We start from the raw sequence: 12,937 nt of genomic DNA, 5'->3' as shown, positions 1-12,937 counted from the left end.
GAGTCTTCTCCAACACCACAGTTCAGAAGCATCAATTCTTTGGCACTCAGCTTTCTTTATGGTCCAACTCTCACATCCATACATGACTACTGGAAAAACCATAGCTTTGACTAGACGGACCACTGAAGGCAATTTTAGGACACTCAGCTCATGTTGGAGGGTACAAGAAAAATACCCTCACATTTGGTGACCAGAAATGAAACTTTTGAGTGCAGAATAGAGTTGAAAGAAGAGTTTGTCCCTTACAACTACCTTTGTTATGTACATAATTTCCAGTCTTTTTAAAATAATATATGTTTTTATCTGCTGTAGTGAATGTGTTTGTGCCTCACTACCTCCTTTTCAGTTACAATGAAACCTCAATTCCAAGCCTCTTTGAGAATCCACTGCTCCTTCTTCTTAGTCTGCATGATTAGTTTAGGGCTCCAATCCCAGCTCCAACACATGCCGAAGCCTAAATAAATCTATGAAATCTATTTGCAGGCCACAGACATTTGTTCTGAGATAGGCATGCAAACCTCCCTCTAGAAATACAGTGAGGGCTTGTGTACTAGCTACTAGGAAAAGAATTTCTCTACCTTTTGGACTTTAACCTGGCTAGTATAAAGTGAAAGCACCTACAGCCTTCCTGCCACTGCAAAGGGAAATCCTATTTCAGAAAGGTTATTAACAAGGAAACAGATGAGAGAGAAATCAAGTCTTACAAGTCAGTCTAGTCTGGGCATTGTGACTTAATCCAACACAGTTCTACCCCTGGGCTTTTCAGTTGTCAGGGAATGATCATCTTTTTTTGTTTTTTGATAAGGACTCTCACTTTATTTACATGGAAAAACAAAACCAAGGGAAGCAGAAGGGAAAAATTCATCCAGTTGCTATTTAGGAGGCTAATCTCAAGAAACAAAATTGGTACCAAAGTGTTTTTTTGGAAAATAATCAATCACTCTTTCTACCTTCATATATAGAGAGAGACACATACAGAGAATACAATGTTATTTATTTTCATGAAATTTGCATAGTTTATTAATTGCTTTAGCCAAGCTTTTAGATATAAGTTTATATTGCCTATGAATCCACCTGCAATGCAGGAGACCCCAATTTGCTTCATGGGTCAGGCAGATCCCTTGGAGAAGGGATAGGCTCAGTATTCTTGGGCTTCGCTGGTGGTTCAGATGGTAAAGAATCCACCTGCAATATGGGAGGCCTGGGTATGATCGCTGGTGTGGAGACCATTCCCTGGTGGAGAGCATGTTAACCCACTCCAATATTCTTGCCAGGAGAATCCCCATGGACAGAGGAGCCTGGTATACTACAGTCCATGGAGTCACAAAGAATTGGACACAACTGAGCGACAAAGCATTAGCACTATAGTAACAAAAACCCATAAGAGCCTCAAAATATAAAACATGGGAATGTGAGTAAATAATGCTATTTTAAAATAATAGTGATATCATTTTCCCTACAATTTTATTATATTAATCAAAGTGGGGCCACTGTTGGTCACTGATAAAGTGCTTAAAATTATAATATTACTGATTTAGTGCTCTACTAAAGATAAAACATTCATATATAAATATTAATGTTTAAATAATAAGGTATATTAAAATTCAATATTCTATGTAAAATAGAAATTTGTCAATTATACCTTAATAAAGCTGAAATTTTTTAATAACAATAGCAACCTATTTCTAGGATAAACATTCAAATATTCAAAAAATTCAAAGTATTCAGAACCTTTTCCCGTAGTTCACATACCTGTGTTCATATCAAATGTCCAGGCAGGTATGTGGTCACCTGCACTTACATCATTTGTATGTAGAAGAGGAAGAGAAATTTGAATAGAGCCATCCACCTTTAATTCTTTCCCTCCAGAATATATTTTCACACATATTGCAGCAAGAGGAGTTAACTCAATGCTTTCAAAACCTAAAAACAGAAGACAGTTCATTAAAATCATATGTAAAGCACAGACTGTAGTTATATATTAACAACAAACTAATATTGGCCTAAAATATCTAGTTCCTCTATTTCAACCAGAGTTATCCAGTGTAACACCAAATAGAGACTAGGTCCTATTTAAAGATTTTTAAACTATAAAATATATCAGAAGTAAATGCTATACTTAAGTAATACTGAGACATCATGTTATGAGCCTAATGATCTAATTCTCTCAGACTCCTCTGATTTAATGTCACTGGAATCTAAAAGTCAATATTTTTTGGTCTTTAACTTTCTATTTTACACTGGAGTATAGTTGGTTAAAAATGTTGTGACAGTTTCAGGTGTACAGCAAAGTGATTCAGTTGTACATATACATGTATCTATTCATTTTCTAATTCTTTTCCCATTTATGTTGTTATCTAATACTGAGCAGAGATCCCTGTGCTATCCAGTAGGGCCTTTGTTGGTTATCCATTTCAATAATTTGATGCTTTTAAAAACCTACAAAACCATCAGGAAGGCTGCCTCTCTGAGAAGGAGACATTTGAGCAGTGGCCAAATGACAGGTGCCATCCATGCAGGGACCTCAGAGAAGAGCCTTCCAGGCAGAAGAAACCAGGGCAAACCCCCCACATCAGAAGTGATCTTGGCATGTGTAAGAAGGAAGATGAGAGCGCAGGGAGAGATGGAAACAGCATGAGGCCACGGAAAGGAATTCTAATTATTGCTGACACCGAACCTGGTAATATATCTCCAGTTATCAGACAGGGCAACCACTGGCTTATCGGAGATCTTCTGTTAAATATAAGAGATTTAACCTTTATAAACGTCCTAAAATTCTATTCATAAGATAAGCACAACAGTGCCATACATATTCTGTAGACTAGTTGCACTGGTAAGTAATGTACTATAAAAAGTACTATGTAAGTAATTATAATATCTCATATCAAACTGTAAAACCAGCTGGCTTTAACTCCACCCCTCGGTTCTGTGAAGTAAGTGGCTTCACATATTGAATGCATCTGAAACTGATGAGGTCAACACCCCATCATTTGGGATGAGGCCAACTAGAAGAAAAAGAAAAAAGAGTCTGAAAGACAATGAGGAGACTTTTAAAAAGCATTTTCATATTCACAGAACTCTAGAACTGTGTAATCAGTATATTAGCCATGAGCAATATGTGGCAATTTCAATTTAAATGAAATTATCAATTTAGTTCCTCAGTGCACTGGTTATATTTCAAGAGTTCAACTGCCACTTGTAGCTAACTGCTACCATATTGGGCAGGACAGAACATTCTCATCTGACACCATGGCTCTAGGACTTTTAAAATGTTAGCAGCATCAGGACAATTGAAACGTCTAATGAACAATCTCAAAAGCAGGTGGTAGAGAAATGATGAAGGGCAGAACATAACTTCTTCCCACTGAATCTAATGAGTCTTGTTCATAAGAACCCTCCAGGGCAATATGAGCTTCATCTGTGATAGTGTATATTGGTTATCACTCTTGTAATACTTTTAGCATCCTATAACTTATACCTGGAAAAATTTGGCAGGTGTCTGAGATTGGCTTCCTCAAGAAGCAGACCCTGAAATAACACTTTGGAAGGAAGGAAGCACCCACCACTGAGGGAATGGAGAAGGAATACAGAAGAAGGAAGGAAGCCAACAAAGGATGTGTTAATGAAGAGGTGTGTACGCTTTACGTACTCTTTTCTGTCACTGGTTGAGAGCCTGCCTCTTGTGAGGGCCAAGTCTGCTTCCTGGGCCAGGGAATGCCCTTATGCAGAGTCACAGAGATACATGCGGTAGGAAATATTTAGGCTTGTAACAGAAGAGAGGGTCATCTGCCTGGGGTATCAATAACATCAGCTACAGCAGGTAGAAAAAATGCCTATCTAACCATAACACCTATTTGCTTATTACGCTAATTTCTGACTAGTCCCCAAATGATATGGACCAAAAATTTGACTCACGTGAAACCATAAAAATTACTGATTGTCTGAGGTGATTTTAAAAACTGTGGCGCTTCTTACTGGCAACAGAAAGAAATGGTGGTAGAAATGGTGAAACAAGTGTGGATGTACAGAGGAAAGATACAGCTTTTACAGGGGTCATCCGTAAGTAAATTGTTAAATAAAATGTAAAATTCCATCACCTCCTTAACTTAGGTCATGACAGCCTTATATGTTACTACTGTTGAATCTGGAAAATATATTTTTCCAATATTTACCCTTTTACTCAAAGTATTTCAAATATTTCAAAATTTCCAATTGCTCACTCCAATCTACAAACTTTTTTGTTTCCAACAATTATTGACACTTCTAATCAATTTGAGAATGATTGGTCAAATCATGTGTCTAAACTTCTTAATCAAATTTCCACTTTGCATTTTTTAATTTATAAAATTTTACAGTAAACACTATTTTCTATAGTTTGTTTACCTCCTTTGAATAAAAATACCCTGTAAATTAAGTTCCCCATTAACCTGTAATTTATGCATAAGGTTCTGATATAATCTCTTTCATAATGTACTAGAATAAAAGGACTGCCTATAAACACTTTAATAACTGTGTTTATGTTTCAAAAGCGATGTCTCCTCCAAAGTGTAAATTAATATCAAACATCTAAATAAATAGAATTTGAATATGTACTGTTTTTATAGAGATTATATAAAAATTAGGAAATACCTGACTTATTGAGAGTAATGCCAGTTGTATACAGAAAATTATCCACTTTCAAAAACTGTTGTAGAACTGTAAGGTAGCCTGTAACATTGCTAATATGATGGTTGTTGGGTAGTTTAATTAAGGCTTTTGAAAACTGAACACTTGGTTGAGATTTGGCATCTGGAAAAAGAAAACCTTATTAGCAAATAAAACAAATGCAGAGTAAGCACAGCACTACTGGTCAGGACATGTTACTCTAAGTGAACCAGTTATTTCTAAAACATTACTAACATCTTATTATAATGATTATTTTATATTCAGATCTGAATAAACAAGAAATGCCCCTTTCTTTAACTCAAAGTCCTGCACTCAATATGCCAGCAAATTTGAAAAACTCATCAGTGGCCACAGGACTGGAAAAGGTCAGCTTTCATTCCAATCCCAAAGAAAGGCAATGCCAAAGATGTTCAAACTACCACACAATTGCATTACTCTCACACAATAGCAAAGTAATGCTCCAAATTCTCCAGGCCAGGCTTCAACAGTACATGAACTGTGAACTTCCAGATGTTCAAGCTAGTTTTAGAAAAGGTAGAGGAACCAGAGATCAAATTGCCAACATCCACTGGATCATCAAAAAAGCAAGAGAGTTCCAGAAAAACATCTAGTTCTGCTTTACTGACTATGCCAAAGCCTTTGACTATGTGGATCACAAACTGTGGACAATTCTGAAAGAGATGGGAATACCAGACCACCTGACCTGCCCTCTGAGAAATCTGTATGCAGGTCAGTAAGCAATAGTTAGAACTAGACATGGAACAACAGACCGGTTGCAAATCGAGAAAAGAGAACGTCTAGGCTGTATATTGTCATCCTGCTTATTTAACTTCTATGCAGAGTACATCATGAGAAACGCTGGGCTGGAAGAAGCACAAGCTGGAATCAAGATTGCTGGGAGAAATATCAATAATCTCAGATATGCAGATGACACCACCCTTATGGCAGAAAGTGAAGAAGAACTAAAGAGCCTCTTGATGAAAGTGAAAGAGGAGAGTGAAAAAGTTGGCTTAACACTCAACATTCAGAAAACTAAGATCACAGCATCTGGTCCCATCACTTCCTGGGAAATAGATGGGGAAACAGTGGAAACAGTGTCAGACTTTATTTTGGGGGCTCCAAAATCACTGCAGATGGTTACTGAAGCCATGAAATTAACACCCTTGCTCCCTGGAAGAAAAGTTATGACCACCTAGACAACATATTAAAAAGCAGAGACATAACTCTGCCAACAAACGTCCTTCTAGTCAAAGCTATGATTTTTCCAGTAGTCATGTATGGATGTGAGAGTTGGACCATAAAGAAAGCTGAGTGCCAAAGAATTGATGCTTCTGAACTGTGGTGTTGGAGAAGACTCTCGAGAGTCCCTTGGACTGCAAGGAGATCCAACCGGTCCATCCTAAAGGAGATCAGTCCTGAATATTCATTGGAAGGACTGATGCTGAAGCTGAAACTCCAATACTTTGGCCACCTGATGTGAAGAACTGACTCACTGAAAAAGACTCTGATGTTGGGAAATGTTGAAGGTGGGAGGAGAAGGGGATGACAGAGGATGAGATGGTTGGATGGCATCGCCGACTTGATAAACATGAGTTTAAGTAAGCTCCGGGAGTTGGTGATAGACAGGGAAGCCTGGCGTGCTGCAGTCCATGAGCAAAGAGTCAGACATGACTGAGCAACTGAACTGAACTGAACTTAGATCACACAAGGCACCTTTAGCCTAGAGCCTGCTTGAGCTTGATTCATCCACCCGGAATTTATTCACCTTTGAGTTTCACTCTGGGGAACCACACGTTGACCCAAGTGGCACATCTGGGATTTCATTTCTGCAACAAGAGTAGAGGTACTGGAGCATGCTAGAGTGGGCTGAAAGCAATCAACAGCATCTCATTGTCCTCTTTACCACAGTGACTTGCTGAGTGATGGAACCTGTGCCAACCACAGTTAATGAGATGCAATGTGGATTCTGGGCTTCCCAGGCAGCAACATTATAAAGAATCCACCTGCCAATGCAGAATAGGCAAGGGAACGGGTTCGATCCTTGGGTTGGGAAAATCCCCTGGAGTAGGAAACAGCAACCCACTCCAGTAATCTTGCCAGGAGATTCCCATGGACAGAGGAGCCTGGTGGGCTACAGTCTATGGGATCACAAAGAGTAGGACACAACTAAGCGTCTGAGCACAGACAATGTGAATTTTGCTTGGACTTCTAGGGGCAAAGACATGCTCTTCCCTACTAGATTTAATGTGAGCAGGTATGTCCAGGAGTCGCAAAAGCCATTTTGTGACCAGAAATGAGAACTCATTTGAAAATAGACAATAAGGGGCGGAAAGCTGAAAAATGGAAAGAGTTTGAAGAGGCCAGTAAGGAGCAGGACTATGTCAAGATAATGGCCTTTCTCTGCACACAGGCAGGTCCTATTTACTTTTTACCCTTCATACACAGCTCTACATCCATCCTGCTGTGCACCAGCAAAATCAGTGCAAAAGTGAGAGATTCTACTACCTTGTTCAGTACGCTTCTCCAAGATTAATCAAGCCCCAGTTTTTTCCAAATGCTAATATTAGGTTTTCTTTAATACTTTAGGACTAAATAAGATAGCTTCTAAAAATGAAGAATTTCAAAAACTGGTTTTTTTTTACCATGACTCTTGTCTTGGACTCTAAGGTTTTCTGCCTTTACCAGTCATTCCTATTATGCTTTGGTTCTAAACATTGATTTCCCAAAAGAAATAAGTGAATTATTGTCATTTACAGAGGTTTTACATAATATGCAGTAAGAGTTGCAAAATGCTGGGATTTCCCCTAAGGACTAGTTAAGGGAGGGGAGGAGGTAGGTGAGGATGAAAGCTAGCATCTTCGAGGTTGCTAAGCAGAGTTGGAAAACACAGTTTGAATCACACCCCAAATCAGGCTTCTTGTATTCCTGCCCTTGGGACATGTGAGTGGGGCAAATCGTGTCTGCTAGTAGACACCGAATTTCCCAGCCTCAGACCTTTCCCTCGCAGGCAGCAAGATTAATGTCAGAGGCAAGAATGAAAGTGACCTGCCGACGAGAATGCCCCAAAGGCCTGAGTCCTTTTCCCAATTTTACCAAAAGCCCAGCAAGAGCTGTGATTTGGGAAGAAGTGTAGAGATTCTTTCCAGTATTTCTGAAAGTCAAATGTTCTATTGAGGGTGGCTAAAATGATAAAAGAGAATGCTTCCTACTACACACAAAAAAATACGCATGCTATAGCTTGATAGTGAAATAAGAATCAGTTCAGATCAACTTATAGTCAATACCAGTCATCCCAGTTCAATTTAAATTTTCCTCACCTTATAATCAACACTGATCCATTGGTGAAGTGGTACAGTTATACAATACAGTCACTTTCAAGTGTTTACTTACTAGTTAAGAAGAAGTAGAGTACTTACCAGCTAATTTTCCAGTAATTAAAATAGTGTCTTCAAATAGCCATATATTTGCTTGGTTTTGTGGGAACAATGAAAGTGTAACTGAAGAGTATACTGTGAAATATAGCACAATTAGAATATTTTATTAGACATGGAGGTAAAACAGGGACAAATATAGTTCTGCTCCAGCAGGCCCTAAAAATGTAGGAAAAACAAACTGTGTGATGGGAAAAGCAATTCAAAACAAAGGAAGAATGAATGTAAAATATAGAGGGGAAAAAAGAAACATAATAAAGTCAGAAGATTGGGCATCACTACTAATTTTTTTTTAATTTTATACAATACTTTGTACCAAGATGACTAATGATGTTCTCTAACCCTATATATATGTATATATGTGTGTGGTCAAGCTAAATGCTTAAACAACCCTCTGCTCTTTTCTCTATACAATCATTACTTATTTCCTTCTTCTAATTTTTAAAACCTTTTTTCCTGGCTCCATGATTTTAGGTTCTTTAAGGGGAGTACATCCATTCTTTTTTAACTTCCCACACAAAGGTTCAATGTTCTTCTTCACCATGTGGTTCACCAAACAGACTGAGTTGGCAAAGGATGAAACAGTTTAACATACACATGATCCACAGGCAACCTTTGGTAGCAGGCAGGATGAGGCCGAACCTGTCTACAAGAGTAGCCACCTGAAATGACTGGTGGCATGAGTCAGTGCAGATCCCTGAAAGATAACAATTCTTTCCAGATGAGGAGCAAGAGGCAGGGATAAAAGACTATTTTATAAGCAAGAACAAGTCAGATAAGCTTACCAATCCTGCAAAAGAAAAATGTTTGAGGCATTACCTAAAGTACAAGTTCTCATTGATCTCTCTCCTCTATACAATGTATTTAAATATCAACAGAAACTATACAATACCCCTAAATCACTTAAGATAAAATACACTTGCTTAGGAATATTTTTAATTAGAGCTTACTGTTAAAGGAAATATGAAAAAGAGGATAAAATATAAAACTATACAAAAATTATGGATGGATGTAAAACAAATTTTTTTCTTAAATAGAAAAGGAAGACTACCAATGAAAATAATTTTAATTCAGAAATTAATAATATTTAGACAGATTGTTGGAGTTCCAAGATTGGAGAGGAGGTGGTAGAATAATAGCTTGGATCTTGAGATGACTGGATCCCACACATGGATGCTTTCTTAGTCCCAGGTGTTGAAAGGGGCTACCCTGACAGCTTTTTCTATTAAGCCTGGGGAGAATCTTTCTGAATCTCATTAAAATGTGCATTCAGATTTTCTTCGATTTACAAAAATGTTTCTGATTTTAAAAGGGATGTGTATCTTCTCTGGAAAAGCTGAGAAGTACAGAAAAGGAAGAAAATGATGGTCATCACAGTACCACCACAGAGACCACCACTATTAGTATTTCACTGTAGCTCTTCCTGGATTTTTCCTGTGGTTTAAAAAAGAGGGAGTATGATATCGTACACAGAATATTTTCACCCTGTGTTCTGTCCCTCGGTAGAAACTTTTCATAACATTTTCAAGGTCACATTTCTTAAAGTAGCAAGAGTCATTTAAACTGTATAATACTGTAGACTGTTTCCATTTTCACAAATACAGGCTATTCGCCTCATTATCCTTGTGCACAAATACCTGTCCACTTTATTTGTATGTTCGTTTTTAGAAAAGATTCCCAGCACACACATTTAAAAACTGTCATCCAGATAATACTGCCAACTTCTCCCACCAGCAGTGTTTAAGGAGGCCCATCCTGTCAGTACTGAGGATGTTCACTCTATAAAAACTTTCCTGCGGTGAAAAATCTAAGAAATGCGTGTTTTGGGGGGTGCACTTAGATTATTAGAAAGGTAAATATTTTATCACATTCTCTAACTTGTATTTCCTGTTTGAAAACTGCTAAGTGATGATTCTGTCCATTTATATTATTTAGGCAGCGCCCTGGTGTCTTTTACTGACATGAATGAATTCTTAGCACATAAAAGGTATCATTCCTTATTACTTCACATATTTTTCCTACTTTTTAAAATTATGGTGAAATTTATCTTTTACGACATCATTCATTGCTTTTCAGTTTAAAAAGACCATCCTAAAAAAAGTTTAGTTTATTATATTAAATATAATTTTCCACATTTGAACTCTTTGAGCAATATATTTTGGAATATGGATTCAAATTAATTTACTGCAAATGGTTAGCAAAATATTCCAGTATTACTTACTGAATATTCAGCTTTTTCCTCAATGATTTATAATGGTTCCTTACCATAGATTGTATTTTTTATACCTACTAGTATCTGATTTGTATTATAGTACAAATCATGGTAAAATATCACAGTAAATCTGTAGCTAGATATTTTAGTTATCTGGAATTTCAAACTGCCTCTAGTAAATCTCTTAAGACTTCAGGTATTTTTACACATTTATTCTTCAAGAATTATTTTGCCAAGTATTTTGCTAATGCATTAAATCTGTAAATTAATATGGGAAGAATAAAAATCTTTACAATATCCAGGGTAAGAAAAATATTTTTCCAGTTATCTGGTGTTTTAGTTGATTGTTTTTTTCTAGTTCTATCAGTAACATTTGGTAGATTTATTTTCTTCCCTATAGTTACTTCACTTTTTTTGTAGGTTTCCCTTCTCATATTGTTCTGAAAAGCATTTATTTTCCTTTTTCCTAATTGGTTATCACCTCTGGTATGTAAAAACATCTATTGATTTTTACCAGTGCTAACTTTCAGTTTTCCAGGGATATGATCATAACCACAAATAATGGCTTTGATTCTTCCTAATAGCTCTCCTCTTTATCTGTTAATATCTTTTTGTTCTGATGAGAACTTCTACTACAATGTAAAATAATATAGATATCTGTATTTAGTTTCTTACTTTAGTAGGATCACCTCTAATATTTTATGCTTAGTATGAGTTTAAGATATCTAAGTATATCTTTGTGGTCCTAGTTTTTAAAGAGTTTATTCTTGGTTACGCATGAATGGTGAACTTACAAAATACATTTCAGGCATTTGTTGATATTATCACACACGTGTTCTAATTTGTTCTAATTGTTGTTGCTCAGTCGCTCAGTCGTGTCTGACTCTTTGAGACCCCATGGATTGTAGCATACCAGGCTCTCCTGTCCTTAATCATCTCCCAGAGCTTGCTCAAACTCGTGTCCATTGAGCCAGTGATGCCATCCAACCATCTCACCCTCTGTTGTCCCCTTCTCCCGCCCTCAATCTTTCCCAGCATCAGGGTCTTTCCTAATGAGTCGGCTCTTCACATCAGGTGGCCAAAATACTGGAGCTTCAGTTTCAGCATCAGTCCTTCCAGTGAAAATTCAGGATTGATTTCCTTTAGGATGGACTGGGTTGATCTCCTTGTTGTCCAAGGGACTCTCAAAGAGTCTTCTCCAACACTGCGTTCAAAAGTATGAATTCTTCAGCACTCAGCCTTCTTCATGGTCCAACTCTCACATCCATACATGACTACTGGAAAAACCATTGCTGACTCTGCTTTTTAATATGCTGTCTAGGTTTTTCATAGTTTTCTTCCAAGGAGCAAGCGTCTTTTAATTTCATGGCTGTAGTCACCATCTGCAGTGATTTTGGAGCCCAAGAAAATAAAATCTGTCTGTTTCCATTGTTTCCTCATCTATTTGCCATTAAGTGATGGGACTAGATGCCATGATCTTCATTTTTTTGAATGTTCCCTGGTGGTTCATACAGTAAAGAATCTGTTTGTAATGCGGAAGACATACATTTGATTCCTCGGTTGGGAAGATCCCCTGGAGAAGGGAGTGGCAACCCACTGCAGTATTCTTGCCTGCAGAATTCCATGGACAGAGGAGCCTGGTGGGCAAAGTCCATGGGGTCGCCAAGAGTTGGACACAACTGAGCAACTAACACTTGACTTTTACTCTCCTCTTTCACCTTCATCAAGAGGCTCTTTAGTTCCTCTTCAGTTCAGTTTAGTCGCTCAGTCGTGTCCAACTCTATGGGACCCCATGAATCGCAGCACGCCAGGCCTCCCTGTTCATCACCAACTCCCTGAGTTCACTCAGACTCACGTCCATCGAGTCTGTGATGCCATCCAGCCATCTCATCCTCGGTCGTCCCCTTCTCCTCCTGCCCCCAATCTCTCCCAGCATCAGAGTCCTTTCCAATGAGTCAACTCTTCACATGAGGTGGCCAAAGTACTGGAGTTTCAGCTTTAGCATCATTCCTTCCAAAGAAATCCCAGGGTTGATCCCCTTCAGAATGGACTGCTTGGATCTCCTTGCAGTCAAAGGGACTCTCAAGAGTCTTCTCCAACACCACAGTTCAAAAGCATCAATTTTTCAGTGCTCAGCCGTCTTCACAGTCCAACTCTCACATCCATACATGACCACAGGAAAAACCATAGCCTTGACTAGACGGACCTTAGTCAGCAAAGTAATGTCTCTGCTTTTGAATATGCTATCTAGGTTGGTCATAACTTTTCCTTCCAAGGAGTAGGCGTCTTTTAATTTCATGGCTGCAGTCACCATCTGCAGTGATTCTGGAGCCCAAAAAAATAAAGTCTGACACTGTTTCCACTGTTTCCCCATCTATTTCCCATGAAGTGATGGGACCAGATGCCATGGTCTTCGTTTTCTGATTGTTGAGCTTTAGGCCAACTTTTTCGCTCTCCTCTTTCACTTTCGTCAAGAGGCTTTTTAGCTCTTCTTCACTCTCTGCCATAAGGGTGGTGTCATCTGCATATCTGAGGTTATTGATATTTCTCCCAGCAATCTTGATTTCAGCTTGTGTTTCTTCCAGTCCAGCATTTCTCATGATGTACTCTGCATATGAGTTAAATAAGC

At 38.1% G+C, this 12,937-nt stretch overlaps 1 protein-coding gene across 1 annotated transcript in view; it reads right to left on the bottom strand.

Moving 5' to 3' along the window:
• Nucleotides 1-12,937, bottom strand: part of FAM171B (family with sequence similarity 171 member B) — a 78,460-nt gene that overhangs the window by 12,349 nt on the left and 53,174 nt on the right. Inside the window, exons 3-5 of the mRNA XM_040227770.1 lie at nt 8,082-8,174; nt 4,630-4,788; nt 1,753-1,923 (exon numbers count right to left, since the gene is read on the bottom strand). Of these exons, the coding sequence (XP_040083704.1) occupies nt 1,753-1,923; nt 4,630-4,788; nt 8,082-8,174 (423 nt within the window). The remainder of the gene's footprint in view (nt 1-1,752; nt 1,924-4,629; nt 4,789-8,081; nt 8,175-12,937) is intronic.

The sequence above is a fragment of the Oryx dammah genome, unplaced genomic scaffold (assembly GCF_014754425.2).
Source record: "Oryx dammah isolate SB20612 unplaced genomic scaffold, SCBI_Odam_1.1 HiC_scaffold_27, whole genome shotgun sequence".
Lineage (NCBI taxonomy): Eukaryota > Metazoa > Chordata > Mammalia > Artiodactyla > Bovidae > Oryx > Oryx dammah.
This window is presented reverse-complemented; position numbering and strand designations above follow the sequence as displayed.